The sequence below is a fragment of the Elephantulus edwardii genome, unplaced genomic scaffold, assembly GCF_000299155.1.
Source record: "Elephantulus edwardii isolate Elephantulus edwardi_28Jun2011 unplaced genomic scaffold, EleEdw1.0 scaffold00007, whole genome shotgun sequence".
Lineage (NCBI taxonomy): Eukaryota > Metazoa > Chordata > Mammalia > Macroscelidea > Macroscelididae > Elephantulus > Elephantulus edwardii.
In genome coordinates, this window is record NW_006399757.1 from 35,545,401 (window position 1) to 35,560,408 (window position 15,008).

A 15,008-nucleotide genomic window follows, 5' to 3' on the forward strand; every position below is an offset into this window, starting at 1 on the left:
TTTAAAAGATAATATGTAAATTATAGCAGTAACAGTAAGTTATATACTGAGTATTTTGGAAATAAGAAAAAAGAAACCATGTAATCGCTAGTAATAGTTGGGGAAACAAAACTGGCACAGGCCAAGTTAGGTGCTGTTACAGTGCACACAGTCCAGAAGAATGCTGACCACAAGTCTTTGATGAGTTTTGCCAGCTAGGAACATTGTCTTCGGAGTACGACTGCACACTGTCTTATCCTGAAAGTTGTTGGTTGCTTACTCTGCTAGAACTGTTTGTAACATAAACCTGTTACTCCAGTTTTCTGTAGAGCTCTTTCTTTTCTTCTCTTCCCACAAGAACTTATGTAGGAGGCTCCAGTATGGCTTCCACCTCTGCTTTGGCCATTGGAACAGAAGTGCCTCTTTCTTGCCACAGTTATTGAGAATGTTGACCAGAGCAGTGGAGGGAAAGGGAGAAGTTCTTTCTAAGTTGAGAAGAAAGAGAAGTCTTTTCTGCAGACTGCTTTCTACTGAGAGATTCTGTTGTTTCAAATCACTGTGAGAAGTTGACTTCATTCTGCTGTGTTGGAGTTAATTCTATTTTTCTTAGCAGATTGATAACCTAACCATATTTGCAACATTATTTCCTCAGGAAAAGCTTTCTCATCCCAAACAGCTGACTATGAAGTGAACTTCTGAAATTCACTGTGTACACTGGATACAATTTGCCATGAAACAAAGTGCTCTAGAGAACATGTGTGGGCTTTTGAGTCAAACAGACTTGGTTTAGAGATCCAGCTTTACCACTTGTGCAAATTTGCAAACTACCTGACCTCTAAGCCTCTAATTATATACATAGATATAGATATGTCTTATGTAGGAATCAAATATATATGCTTAATAAGAGAAATACTTAAAATGCAAGTTAAGTCCTTGGTGTGCTATTTCTAATATACCCAATAAATGATACTTTATTACAAATAAATTAGATAAGCAAATGCTGAGTGTCATGGGAGTCCTCAGACTGGGAGAAAGAAAACCAGTAAGGATTAGAATAGGCAGTATAAATAGCTAACAATTAAAAGAGGTGTGGATTTCCATCTTGTTGCATGTTAATTGAACATTTTGAAAAAAAATGTGTATGTCACTAATTAAAAGAATTAATATACCAGTAAATTTTAGAACTTTTAGTAAACAGATTTGATTAACAGGATCTTGAATATTTTCTAAGAAAAACCAACATCATACTGTTTGTTAGTTTTGTGTAGGTTAAATTTCAGCTTTCAGAGTAATAATGGTAGATGTTAAGTCTTAATTTTTTGTGTGTGTGTGTGATTGTTTATGTAATCTATTTTCAGGGTTAAAGAAGTTCCGCATTACACTTTATAATTAGCTGAATATCAACTGATTTGTTTCATTTTGAAAGTAGTAATTTTTATGGAATAGATTGTGTGTAACTCCTGTTGTTTTCATGATATTTTAAAAATACCTTCTGTTGAGTGTAAAAGAGTTCCTTATGCCAGACTTCACCCTTTTCTCTCTCTTTCTTTCTGATATGTACCCTAGGCAGATGATGTCAGTGCTCTCCTCACGGCAGCCATGCCTCCTTCTGCTCTGCCTTCATGTTACAAACCACAAGTGCTCAATGGCGTGAGAAGCCCAGGAGCCTCCGCAGATTCTCTGTCTTCTGGTCCATCCAGCCCATCAAGCCTTTCTGCAGCCAGCAGTCTCGACAATTTATCTGGGAGTTTTTCTGAACTCTCTTCAGTAGTTAGTTCAGGTGGAACAGACAGTACTTCCAGTTTGGAGAAAAAGGAGGGTGAGACATTTGCAAAAATAACTTTTTAAACAGGTGCTATTGCCCTCTACTTCTCCTTTGGCATAAACATCAAATACTTTTATCAAATTAATGTAACATAAAAGTTACAACCTCTTACTATTTTCTTAATAGTAGAATTTCTAAAGAATTTTTTTTTTAAAAAAGAACTTTTTTCTACCAGGCTAGAAGTTGACGAGTCCTAGGATGCAAATCTATTAAATACATACTTTTTATTATATACATACTTTTTTGAGATTGAAAAGTAATTTTGGTTGAATCAAAACCAGAAAACTAAACCCATGGCTTGTGAGTATATTCTAACTCCTGTGACCCTAAAAGGTGGGGTAGAAATGCCCATCGGGTTTCCTAGGCTGTAAGTCTTTACAGACACAGACTGTCATCTTTCCTTTGTCTTTTTTTCCCCACTAACTAGCTGGTGGATTCAAACTAGTGACTTTTTGATTAGCAGCCAAGCACTTTAACCAGTCTGCAAGTAGGGCCCCTTTTTGATTGAACAGTTTTAGGGTTTTTTATTTCTCTCTCTCAGTGTGCTATTATCGAGTTCTGTAACACATTTTGTCAAAGTAGGCAGCCTTCCAGTTGTGTTGTTTTTAAAATGGGAGAAAGAAATGCACATACTTGCAATGTCAATAACCCTAGTCTCTCTTTTTACCTAAATACACCTTGCCCTATGTGACCTTAACACAGTTTTGTTTTTGTGAACTTTTTTGTGAAATAGCTTAAATCCTGGGACACTAATTATAACTTTAAAAGTTTTCTCTTTAACCTGGGAATTTCCCATCCTTTTTTTCCTCTCTTGTTGTTTACCATTGAGTCAAATCTGACTGATACAGAAGAAGATTGTGCCTCTTCTTCCAGCAGAGCATCTGGATTGCAGTGCAGCTTCTTGCCACTAGACCACCAGAGCTAGAGCTCCCTGATGTTGAAATAGTATAGCCTTCTCTTTGCAGTATTTGATGTCATGTGTTCTACTGAGCTTAATACAATAGCTGTTAATGATTTCCTTCATCTCTTATAAGGAGCCCTGGTAGTACAGTCAGTAAAGCCTTAGACTGCTAACTAGAAGATTGGTGGTTCAAACTCATTATCTACTCTGAGGGAGAAAGCTAGGCTTCTGTTGGGATTTACTGGTTTGGAAACCCCACAGGACAGTTCTATCAGATTATTATGGGTCAGGATAGACACAGTGGGTTTGGTTTGCTTTTATATTATACAATCATGAAATTTTATAGTGTTGGCCTACATTATTATCTGTAGTATATAATATAGATTCTATATATAGTGCAGTCATGAAAGTTTATTGTTGCAGTGTTGACATAACATTATTCTGATGTGAAATTTTGTTTGTTTTGGATTTCTTTATTTTCCCAGTTCCAGGAGTAGATTTTAGCATAACTCAGTTTGTAAGGAATCTTGGACTTGAACACCTGATGGATATTTTTGAGAGAGAACAGGTAAGTAGGTGAATAGTATTGCTTAATTTGTCTTTTATAGATCTTCAACTTAGGGAGAGTGAGAAAATGCATATCAGATTGCTGTGAGTCAGAGTCATCTGAATGGCTCTTTGTGGTTTTGGTCTGTTAGTTTTAATATACCCTACACCATTCAGACTACTGGGGGCAGTGATTTTCAGGGAAATAAGTCTTTTAATTTAACTTGATCTAGAATTTCCATTCAGTTTATTAGCACATAATTTTTTTTCTTTCCGGTGGTGGTGGTGGTAAAATTGCTTTCCTGAATGCAGAGTTCAGCTTATTCAGTCTTTTATGTTACCTTTGAGCTCTGTTTGTTCAGTTCTTCTATGTCAGTCATTACCCTCTCTAAGCCTGACGCTTCCCTTGCTGCTGTCAGGAGATACATGCCAACTATGTAGCTTAGTTTTTCTAGTCCAGTTAATTCAGAGTATTCTGTCATAATTGTGTGTGTTTCAAAAAATATGTTATGAACTTGAATTTCTCTGGAGCATTAGCTTTAGTTACAGAACTAGAATAAGAATATATGAAGAATTGAAAAAAAAATTTTTAATACCTTTTAAAAATTTCAGAGAAAAATTTCTGAACTGGACTAGTTAGAAAAACAAGGAAAATATGTAAGTCAAGTAGAATTTTAAAGGATGGTTTCAGTTTCACATAGTGTAAAATTCTTACTTGAGATAAATGTATTTGAGTAACTATACAGGAATGGCACTTAGAGCAGTCAGGACTCTGAAGGATCTGTTGAAAGCATCATATACAGGGTACATACAGAATGATGATGGCAAAGAAGGTACATTTCCAACAAAAATAGTCCATATGAACGTCATTACTTTGGATGTGCTTTTTTGTTTTGCAGTTGAATTTTACTAGACTCTAGTAATAGATGAAAATAATAATAATAATAGTTTGATGTATCATGATTCAACCTTCTGTTTATTGGTCTCCGACTTTGCCTTTTTGGTTAACTACTTTGTTTTTCTCTTTTAAGCTATTCAAAACAATTTGACATAAATGTATGGACCAAATGTAATTTGGGAATATAGTTTATGAATGTCTCATATGTGTTTAAACTGTTTCATCCTCTTTTGTAAGATCACCTTGGATGTATTAGTTGAGATGGGACACAAGGAGCTGAAGGAGATTGGAATCAATGCCTATGGACATAGACACAAACTTATTAAAGGAGTTGAAAGACTTATCTCTGGACAGCAAGGTATTTTACTTGAAATAATTGTCATCACTTCAATAGTTTGTGTAAAAGCAACCCTTAATCATTAAAAGAATATGTAGATCAGAGGGTCATTCTAATGAGAAGAGTACTGATTTGGGGAACAGTTCAACTTCCTGGGCCAAAGTAATTCTGATCCTAGGTAAAATTTTTAGCCATTATTGCTTTAGCTCCCAAAAAAAGTTTGGTGAGATCATTTCTCCAATCTAGCTCTATCTAAAATTTTATAATTCTAAATGATCTGAAATGTATATATACCATTTCTTATGGTAGTAGGTAATAATTATTAGTTGTTCAGGCTAGCACATAAAATAATACAATAAATACATAGCTAAAATGGGAATAAAAATACAGGAAAATCATTATATTGTAATTGAGGTTAGACAAAGTTGCATGATTTTTATTTCTCTTAAGTATTGGTGCTTAAGGAAGATGCAGTCATTCAACAGATAGTAAGTAATGCATTCACTATGCATATACAAGGTCCAGGGTAAAAAAGTTGTTATTTGAGGTGACAGAATACATTCTAACTTTTCTTTTCAAACCAAGCACACAAGTGGTTTACCCTAGAATTGAAGAAAATCTTTCATTAGAACAAATGAAAGCATTTTTCAGGAAAGAATGTAGTCTAATTAGGATAAGATCTGCCTTTTGATGAAGAAGTAAGAGCTTCTCTCAGGATTTGGGGATTCAAGCTAAGGAATTTTTTAAGCCTTTTTTTTTTTTTTTAAGAATAAGATCAGTTAAAGGTAGATGTTCTTTATTTGCTTTGCCAGGAAAAGTTCTAAATTTGATATACAAATAAATAAAATGAGATAGATTAGTTATTTCTAGGATGGATGGCAACTTTTATAAGATGGAGAAAAAGGGGAAACTCATGACTCCCTGTAATGTTAGTATACATATAAACACTTAAAGGGAAAAGCTTCTTAGATTTATGTTTCTACTGAGATATAATGCAGACTAAATAAATACCAATTACAGTAGATATAGAGTGTCATTTAGGACACTTGTTGTGCTTGGATATTAACATAATATACTGGCTGGCACAATGAAGACTGCTTGGAAAAGCTCAGAAACAAAATTGCTTACCTTTAAGTAGCAGAAGTTTCTCCATGGCACCACCTCTAATACAGTAGTCACTGATTGATACATCCACCTTCTCTTGGTTGGGAACATTCATTCCTACTTGAAAGAGAAAGATAGTCAAGAGACAGAATGACTATCCAATTTAAGCATCTCAGTCAGTTTCCTAAATAAAGAGTTAACATTTTCCTCATCTTCATTTGATGCTAGGATTCCTTATTTCTATTACACTTAATTTGCAGTATGGAACCAGTGGTGATAATCTTCCAGTAACCTCCTCATTTTACTGACTTAACAGTCTGAGCTCTCATTCAATTCAGAGAACTGTACTGAATTCAAATCAATAAATTACTTATGTTGATTGTACAGGAATAGTAAAATTTTCCTTGTAGAAAGCCACAAATATCTTAGTCAAACATTTGTCACAATCTTTATACTACTGGGCTTGGTAGCATAACTTTCTGTCCACTAGGCCAACGTAGCTCTTTCTGTGTTGTCATTGTTATTGTTGTTAAGTGCCGGCGAGTTGTAGATGACTGATAGTGACCCTATGAACAAAATACCTGAGCACTGTTCACTTTTATAATTAAAGTATATGGTAGAAAAACTAGTGTGATCTAAGTAATAACTAATTTATTTAGTAAGTTTTGATAAATGTAATTATATAAAATAGATGAAGGCTGTATCAGAACCCTAGATACTATCATTCAGCCTTTTCTGCTTCTCTAAATTATTCCAAAATAAAAAATATTTAAAACTTAATGGTAAAATGGTAAATAACAGATAAATTAGGTGATTATTTTTGATCGGTGTTAATTTTTTTTTACCTTCAAATTATCTCTCCTAGGTCTTAACCCATACCTAACTCTGAACACCTCTGGTAGTGGAACAATTCTCATAGATCTGTCTCCTGATGATAAAGAATTTCAGTCTGTGGAGGAAGAGGTATATTATAAATCTTAAATAATTATAAAAATAGATTAACAGTCTGTATTGTTACGTATTACTGGTTTAGTTGCAAAATTTCCTGGATATTTTCAGATTTAATTTAATAGGGTTTTTATCTCTCTTTTTTTTTTACCTGAACCTTCAAAGTGGCATTAAAGGTACTTTCGCCTTGTGAACCTTGATTCCAGTAACTTGGTTCATGGTACAGTTAACACACTTGGTTAATAGTTAACACATATTGCTGCCATTTGAAAGAAAATGCTATTATTTCCTTTTTTTTTTTTTTTCTTAATTTTAATGACGCTTATACTTTGGATTTACATTCATTCATTGTTGCACATTTTCCTCCCTGCCCACCCCTCCCCCCAGTTGGTTTTTCTCTTTGAAAAAAACCACCTTTCATCATTATACAGTTCCCCCTTTCGCCCCCAAGTCTACTCTTCCATGAAGCTCTCATTCTAGATTCTTGTCATGAAAATAATACCTAGTCATATATTCCTTTCAGTTTTCTCTCTCTCATCTGTTTCAATGAGGTATACATTATTTGAACCCTCTTTTCTTAGATTCTCCCTCACCCCAATGTCCTATTTTGTAACAGTGACATTATGCAGTATTTGTCCCTTTGTGACTGAGATATTTCACTCAGCATAATGTCCTCCAGGGTCACCCATTTTGTATAGTATTTCATGAGTTCCTTGTTTTTCAGTGCAACATAAGTATTCCATTGTGTGAATATACCACAGCTTCTCTATCCATTTGTTTGTTGATGGGCACTTGGGTTGTTTCCAGCTTTTTGTGAACGCTGTTGTAAACAAAGCCACAATGAACCATGGATGTGCATTTATCTGCTTGGGTGGCAGTTACGGTTTCTTTAGAATATATTCCCGGTAGAGGAATTGCTGGGTCAATTGGTATTTCTATGCAGCTTTTTGAGAAAATGCCACACTGCCTTCCATAGTGGTTGTACCATTTTACGCTCCCACCACAAGTGCATAAGGGTTCCAATTTCTCTACAACCTCACCAGCATTTGTTGTTTGATCTTCTGTCAAACCTTGCTTATCTTAGTGGGATGAGATGATATCTCATGGTTGTTTTGTATTCCCTCTTTCCATAAAAGCAAAGCTTTGCATCTTACATGAGACCAGAACATGTTTGTTTTACTTATTTAGGAGCATTTTTTCTCCAGCTTTCTTAACACAGAATAAAATACTTGATTAGTGTCCTCCTTCCTTGACATATAAATGAGTTGAACACAAAAACCGAAGAGACTTGCTTCTCAACTCAAGATACTATCCCTCTAAATAAAATAAAATTGTACTTTATTAGAGTGTAATAAATAGTAACAATCAAATCCTTTTGTTTTGCTCTTTAACATGTTTCTTTTCTTCCTTTAGTTTGCATAATTTTAACCTATAAATACTGTTTTTATGTTTTTATGATCTCTTGAAAATAATACACAAGAAATTATAGAACTCGTGTTTTTTAAAAAAACAGACATGTTAAGGTGTGTTTTGTGTTCTTAAAACCAAATCAGCTAAGTCAAGAAAGATTGCTCAAGTCAGAAAATAAAAAACTAATCCACATATATTTGAAATAATTTTTCCATCAGATGCAAAGTACAGTCCGTGAGCACAGGGACGGAGGCCACGCAGGCGGGATCTTCAACAGATACAATATTCTCAAGGTATTAAGTCAGTGAGAACAAAGTTTGCTGAAACAGAACCAAAAGCAACTGGTTTTTGAGGGACCTCTGGTAGCATAGCTTGTAGAGAAATAGCACAGCTAACGCAGAGGCCACTCCTCGCTGGCAGCAAATCTACTCAGGGGTCTATGGGGGAAAGACGGACAGTCTCTTCCTGCGTGATTTATAACCTCAGAAAACTGCTAGAAGGTCATGTGGTGCTTCCAGCTCAACAGCAGTGACGTAGTTTGCTGTGGGGAGTTTTTAAATTGACATTTCATCAGGGGATGTTTTGGGGAAATATTCTGGGAAGGTTAAGTCTCAAAATCCCTGTTGTTGTTGTTGTTGTTGTTATGTGCCGTCAAGTCGTTTGTGACTCATAGCGACCCTATGTACAACAGCCCTAAACCCTGCTCTATCCTGTGCCAGCCGCATAGCCTCTGATACACCCATCCCGATTACCCCAGTCACTGTATCAATCCACCTCATGGAGGGTCTTCCTTTCCTGCACTGTCCCTCCACCCTACCCAGCATGATGTCCCTCTCCAAGGACCTGTCTCTCCTTACAACATGTCCAAAGTATGTCAGGTGAAGCCCCAGAATCCTTGCCTCCAAGGACTAGCCTGGTTTAACCCTCTCCAGGATGGATCTGTTTGTTTTCTTGGCAGTCCATGGTACATTCAGTACTCTTCTCCAGCACAGCTCAAAGGCATCAATTCTCCTTCTATCATCTCTAGTCATTGTCCAATTCTCTGTTGCATAACAAGTGATTGCAAAGACCGTGGCCTGTGTCAGGCGCACCTTAGTCTCCAGAGAGACACTGTTGCTGTTGAGTACTTTAGAGAGGTCCCTAACCGCAGACTTTCCCATCGCGATACGTTTTTTTATTTCCTGGCTGCTGGTGCCAAGAGTGTTGACTGTGGAGCCGAGCAAACTGAAGCTGTGAACAATCTCAATCTCTTCGCCATCCGTCCTGATGCTACCAGTTGGTCCAGTGTTAAGAATCTTTGTCTTCTTGACATTGAGCCTCAGTCCATACTGAAGGCTGCAGTCCTTGACCCTCTGCAACAAGTGCATGAGGTCCTCCTCAGTTTCAGCAAGCAGGGTTGTGTCATCTGCATAACGCAGATTGTTAATAGATCTTCCACCAATCCTGACGCCACACTTCTCCTCATAGAGCCCAGCCTCTCAGATAATCTGTTCTGCATATAGGTTGAAAAGGTATGGAGATAGGATGCATCCCTGGTGTACGCCCTTACCAATTTTGAACCATGCAGTGTTCCCTTGCTCTGTTCTGACGACTGCCTCCTGGTCCAAGTATATGTTTCACATTAGAACGATCTGGGATTCCCATTCTTCTCAGAGTCAGCCACAGTTTGTTATGATCCACACAGTCAAACGCCTTTGCATAATCAGTGAAACACAGATAGACATTCTTCTGGTATTCCCTGCTTTCAGCTAAGATCCATCTAACGTCAGCTACAATATCCCTAGTACCACAACCCCTTCTAAACCTAGCCTGGGTAGCTAATAATAAAAAAATAAAATAGCCAGTAATCTAGCCCTTGTTGAACATATTCCTGTCTAAAGATTTTGCTTTATCTTGGAGTGTGCTAAATCTTGTAGGCTTAGGTCTTTTATTTAAGCTTTATTTAAGGGTGGTTGTTTTGGTGTTTTGTTTTGTTTTGTTTTTAAATTTAGGTCTATTATTTAAGACAGTCAAATTTTTTTGTGGCTCGTGAAAGATTCTGAGCTAGTCCTGGCACTTTGTACGTGTCCTTAGAGTGACTCTCAAGCTTTCTGGGAGTTTATATATATAGATTCCCTGTGTACTTTCTTCTTTTCCAGAAACAGTCTTTTTAAAATATTTTAACGTCATTATGTAAAACTCCTATCACCTCCATTATTACAAAAACTTTTCTTAGGACTTTTCCCCCAACTTTAGTTTTTCTTGAGTACTCAAAACTACATACTGTACTTGAGAAGTAATGATTTTTTAATTAACTCTATTGATACTGTAAAAAAGCAAGGGCCATGTGGGGATGCCTATGTCTGACCTTTACCGACTTCACAAAGGGGAACTGTCCTTGTCAACAACATCATTAACACAAAACCAGTTCCCCTAAGGTCAGACATGCCACCTATACTCTTTTCTTTTTATACTTGTTTCATCACCAATCTTACTGCTTTACTGGACCCAAAATCCAATATGATGGCTCACAGAACCATGTTGGGGAGGTCAGAAGATTATATAATCCAGGTTAGTAGAATAATACAGTCAGGATGGCTCCTGGCTCTCTAAATACGCTGAAAGGCACCTCAGCCTTGAGCCTCAAGGCTTTACGCCAATGTTACAAGGTTCTCAGTCTTGCCAATATTGCCCATTCCCAGCCCCAGCCCCATTCCCAGTTGCCCTGCAAACTTGAGGAAAGGCTCCTTAGCTCCAGTTCCAGTGATGTAGCTGTCCCAAGGTCTGAGCTCATGTTCTCTGCTATGGCTGCTCTGACTGTTGGTCCTGTAGGCCCCCTTGCTTGCTCTTTTCTTGGCTGTGAGGTTTCTTCTCTGTGCTGATGATAGGGAGGTCTCATTCACCTCCTTCTGGATTGCTCAATTTAATGGTGAGACTAACCCTTATGGGTTGGTGAAACTAGCTAATCCCCTTGTGGGTAGGCCAACACACTCCATTTGTATCTTCCCGCATATCTTTATGGCAAAGTCAAACTCTAATTAGGAAAGTCATATTGAAAGATAAACTTAATTCACAGTAACATTCTTAATAATTGTATAAGAATGAAAATGTCCTTCTGATACATACAGTTTAAACCTAAAAGTGAATAGTATCTGATCTTATATCTATCATAAGGAGTTGTGCTTCTAGTTCAAAGGCGGGTGGTTTGTATCCACCAGCTGTTCCACAGGAGAAAGATGAGCAAGTTACTCCAGTGTGATTTACAGCCTCTGGGAACCTCAAGAGTGTCCGCTGAGTCAGTTCCAACTTCATAGCACTTTACAACAAGACTGTAAGACTATTAGCGATCACTTGAGGGTTTATGGAATACTAAAGCTATTGTCTTTGCTGTGGTCATTCTATAGATATAATGATCATATGTGACTGTTTAGACTAAGCACAGGAATCAGACATTTTTAAATGAGCACACATTCTGGTAAAGGGATATTTTATTAGCTTCTAACATAATAAGACATAATATGAATGAGTTCTAGTAGTGTAGATCATAGTGTGTTGCACTGCTCTCCAGAAGACCACATGTCCCCAGTGGTTCAAATCTACCAGCAGCTTCTCAAAAAGATACACAGTCTCCTCCTATTAAGATTTACAGCCTTGGAAACCTGATGGATAGTAACTAGGAGTTGGAACCAGCTCAATGGCAGTGAGTTTGGGGTATTGTGGGCTTTGTTTTTTGTATTGGGAAAGTTTTGTTGTGGGTTTGGGGTTGTTGTGGTTTGGGTTGTTTTGGGTGGGGGTGGGGTTGGGGGGGGGTGGGGGTGGGTTTGGGGTTGTTGTGGTGGGTTTTTTGTTTTGTTTTGTTTTTTTAGTTTACTAATAGTGTGTCATTAGACATCTTAAGATTTTTATTCTGATGGGGATCTGGAAAGATAGTGTAATGGTGAGCATAGTTTAGTGATGATTAATTTTATAAAATATAATAAATGGTAATGATTGCGTGAAACACAGGATGAATGAAAGTATGAAACATGATGTATACAAACTTTGCAAGCAACCCATTATAAAATAAAAATTTTAAAAAATTATTTCCATTCATGTGTACCTATAATATGTATTTTTATATGTGATATATTAATTTATGTGCCGTGTGTGTGTGTGTGGATAGATAGATAGATATACTGTAAAACCGCATGGGAGAAGATTGCCTGTCTTTAGCCCATGGAGCCACTGGTATAATTGAACTACTAGAGAAGTGCCACCTTTGGATTAGCAACACAACTCCTATAAACAGAGACACGTGGCACCAGAGTGCCCTGGTGTATGTGTACATAAACCATTTTTAATAAAACAGAGTTATTGACAAATTTCAGTGATGTCCACATATAGTAAGAAATATATGGTATTTTGTTAAGAGAGAAGCTATGTATTTGTTTTTCAAAGTATTTAGTAGTTGAATTTGAGAGACTATTTTCTTATCACAAAGCATGTTTTAATACAATATTTTATTAAATTTTTTAGTAATAAAAATAATTGTTTTTGTTCTTTGTGTGTAAATGAAATCTCTTATAGTGCCCATAGTCTCTGATAATATCGGTAACTGTATTTTAAGTTGTTTTGAAGCAAAATTGAAGCTACCTGCTCTCACATGTCCTCTAGGGGACCAGCAGGGGGCTGTATCAACTTTAAAGCAGCTAAGAGGCAGCACAAAGGTTGTGGATTTAGATGCCAGATACGCTCCTAATAGGACCAGATTCTATCTTTAAATAATCTTCAAGCAAAATTTTAGGAATTAGAGATATTTGTAGGGAACAGTAGGTGGGAGGGAAAAGAGGAGTGTTATATTTGGTGGTCTAGTAGTAAGAATAACAGCAGTGGTAAGCAATCCCAAAGGTACTGTGTTTGAATCCACCAGCTGCTTCATAGCAGAAGGATGGGCGTTCTCCTCCCCTGCGGTTTACTGTCTCCGAAAACCCACCGGACAATCCACACAACAACATAGAGATTTTAGTCTGGCTGTTTCGAATACTTTGGAATTAAAAACCAATTAAGTTGACATTTTGAACCAGAAAAAAAGTGGAAGAAGCTTCTTTTTCTGAAGGCGTGTATACAAAACTCAGCATGTCTGACTTAGAGATGTTTCAGAAATACTTTTTGTTTTTTTTTGGGGGGGGGTTTGGGGTTTTTTTGGTTTTGTTTGTTTTTGTTTTTTTGTTTTGGGGGTTTTTTTTTGGTTTTTTGTTTTTGTTTTTTTTTCAGAAATAGTTTCAGATGAATGAAAATAGAAATCATGTTAATCAAATATTAACATTCATGACCTTCAGTAATGGATGTCTGCAACTTTCTTTCCTTTGAAGATTTTTATTTCTGTAACCTAGCTATATTACCATCTTTATGACTGGAACAAATTATTTTTGTTTTCTGTAAGAAACACATTTCCTAAAAACGTTTGGCCCCTCTTCCTATTAAATATACATTCTGTCTTTCAGTTAAATGAACAAGTAGGTAATGTTAAGACCTAAAGCTTGTCTTTGGTTTATATTTTTTTACAGATTCAGAAGGTTTGTAACAAGAAGCTATGGGAACGATATACTCACAGGAGAAAAGAGGTTTCTGAAGAAAACCATAACCATGCAAATGAGCGGATGCTGTTTCATGGTGAGACTCTGCTGCCCTTTGCCAAATTAGCATAGCTTTTCTACCAAATAAGGAATAATAACAAGTCTGTCTATTCATGGTATCATGTTTTAAATCTTAATAATTTCATATCAATCTTTACATCTTCAGCTTCTTTTGAATTTGTCTTATAATGAATAAAATATAAAATAAGATTGTTTATTATCGAGGTTCTCCCCCTTTTTTAAAAAAATACAGTAGATTTTGCTTATTAGGATCATTCTGAAAAGTGATATGTTTTACTTTTAGGTAGGCCATTAAATAATAAGATCTCAGGAGAGTTTATGCCTCCTATTCTGATTGTGATTCTAAGTGTCAAAAGCCTGTTTGATGTCTGTGATAACTGTGTGAAAAACCAATGTGATTTGTAAACTTTCACTCAAAATTTTTCTAAAACCACACACGTTAACCCTGTTGTTACAAGAACTGTCACCCAACTTGTGGAAGTTTCTGATCACTTTTGTTGAATGAGAAGCACCAGAATGCATAATTTTTTAAATATTCTGATTTTTTTGCTTTACAATCTAGCCAGTGTTGTTTGGTCTTTGTAATTTATGTACAAAGATGAATGTAAGGGAGCTCTGGTGGCCTAGTGGCAAGAAGCTACACTGCAGTCCCAGAGGTATGTGGTTCGAATACACCAGATGCTCTGCTGGAGGAGGAACAGAACAATCTCCTCCTAAACCAGTCAGATCTGAATTGATGATACACACACACAAAATAATAAAAAAAGATTAATGTAAGGAGCTCTGGTGGCCTAGTGCATAATATGGATCCGCAAGGTCAGGCATTTGAATCCATTTACCTATTGTTCCTTGTGAAAAAATTGGGCATCATGGATTTGTTCTTTTTGTTGTGTGCCATTGAGGAACTGACTCATGGCTTACCCTGCAGTGGGTTTTCAGAGATTTGGGAGGCGATTGCCCATCATTTTTTTCCCATGGAACAGCTGGTGGGTTCAAACCACCTCTCTTTGGGTTGTCAGTGCAACTTATTACCCACTAGGCTACAGGAGCTCCCTTGTAAAGATGGACAGCCTCAGGACGTGATGGACAGTCACTGTGAGTCATAATCAGCTCAGATGTTCAACTGCGCTAATCACAATATGGGGCTGTTTACTAATCCACAGGATAAAAGACAGACCTTGGTAATGTGTTCCCATAAAGACAGGAGCTTGGAAAATCCTGTGGGTCATTTCTGTTTTGTACAGTAGCGTCACTGTGAAGAGGAATCAAGTTAATGACATACACACACCCATACAGATTTCTGCAAAACAAAGCTTTTAACTATTACAATCTCCTGAAAAAAATGGTTATAGCAAAATAAATGTATATGAAATAGCTTCATGATACTCCTGATTCTAAATGTTTAGAATCTTGATAATCTCCTGACACAGAGCATGGTAGGCATA

The 15,008-nt window shown here is 36.6% G+C and overlaps 1 protein-coding gene across 1 annotated transcript in view; it reads left to right on the top strand.

Annotated features, from left to right (window-relative positions):
• Positions 1 to 15,008, top strand: part of TNKS2 (tankyrase, TRF1-interacting ankyrin-related ADP-ribose polymerase 2) — a 65,227-nt gene that overhangs the window by 43,223 nt on the left and 6,996 nt on the right. The window contains exons 19-24 of the mRNA XM_006880332.1: positions 1,546 to 1,798; positions 3,191 to 3,273; positions 4,387 to 4,507; positions 6,456 to 6,553; positions 8,167 to 8,241; positions 13,474 to 13,579. Coding sequence (XP_006880394.1) covers positions 1,546 to 1,798; positions 3,191 to 3,273; positions 4,387 to 4,507; positions 6,456 to 6,553; positions 8,167 to 8,241; positions 13,474 to 13,579 — 736 coding nt within the window. The remainder of the gene's footprint in view (positions 1 to 1,545; positions 1,799 to 3,190; positions 3,274 to 4,386; positions 4,508 to 6,455; positions 6,554 to 8,166; positions 8,242 to 13,473; positions 13,580 to 15,008) is intronic.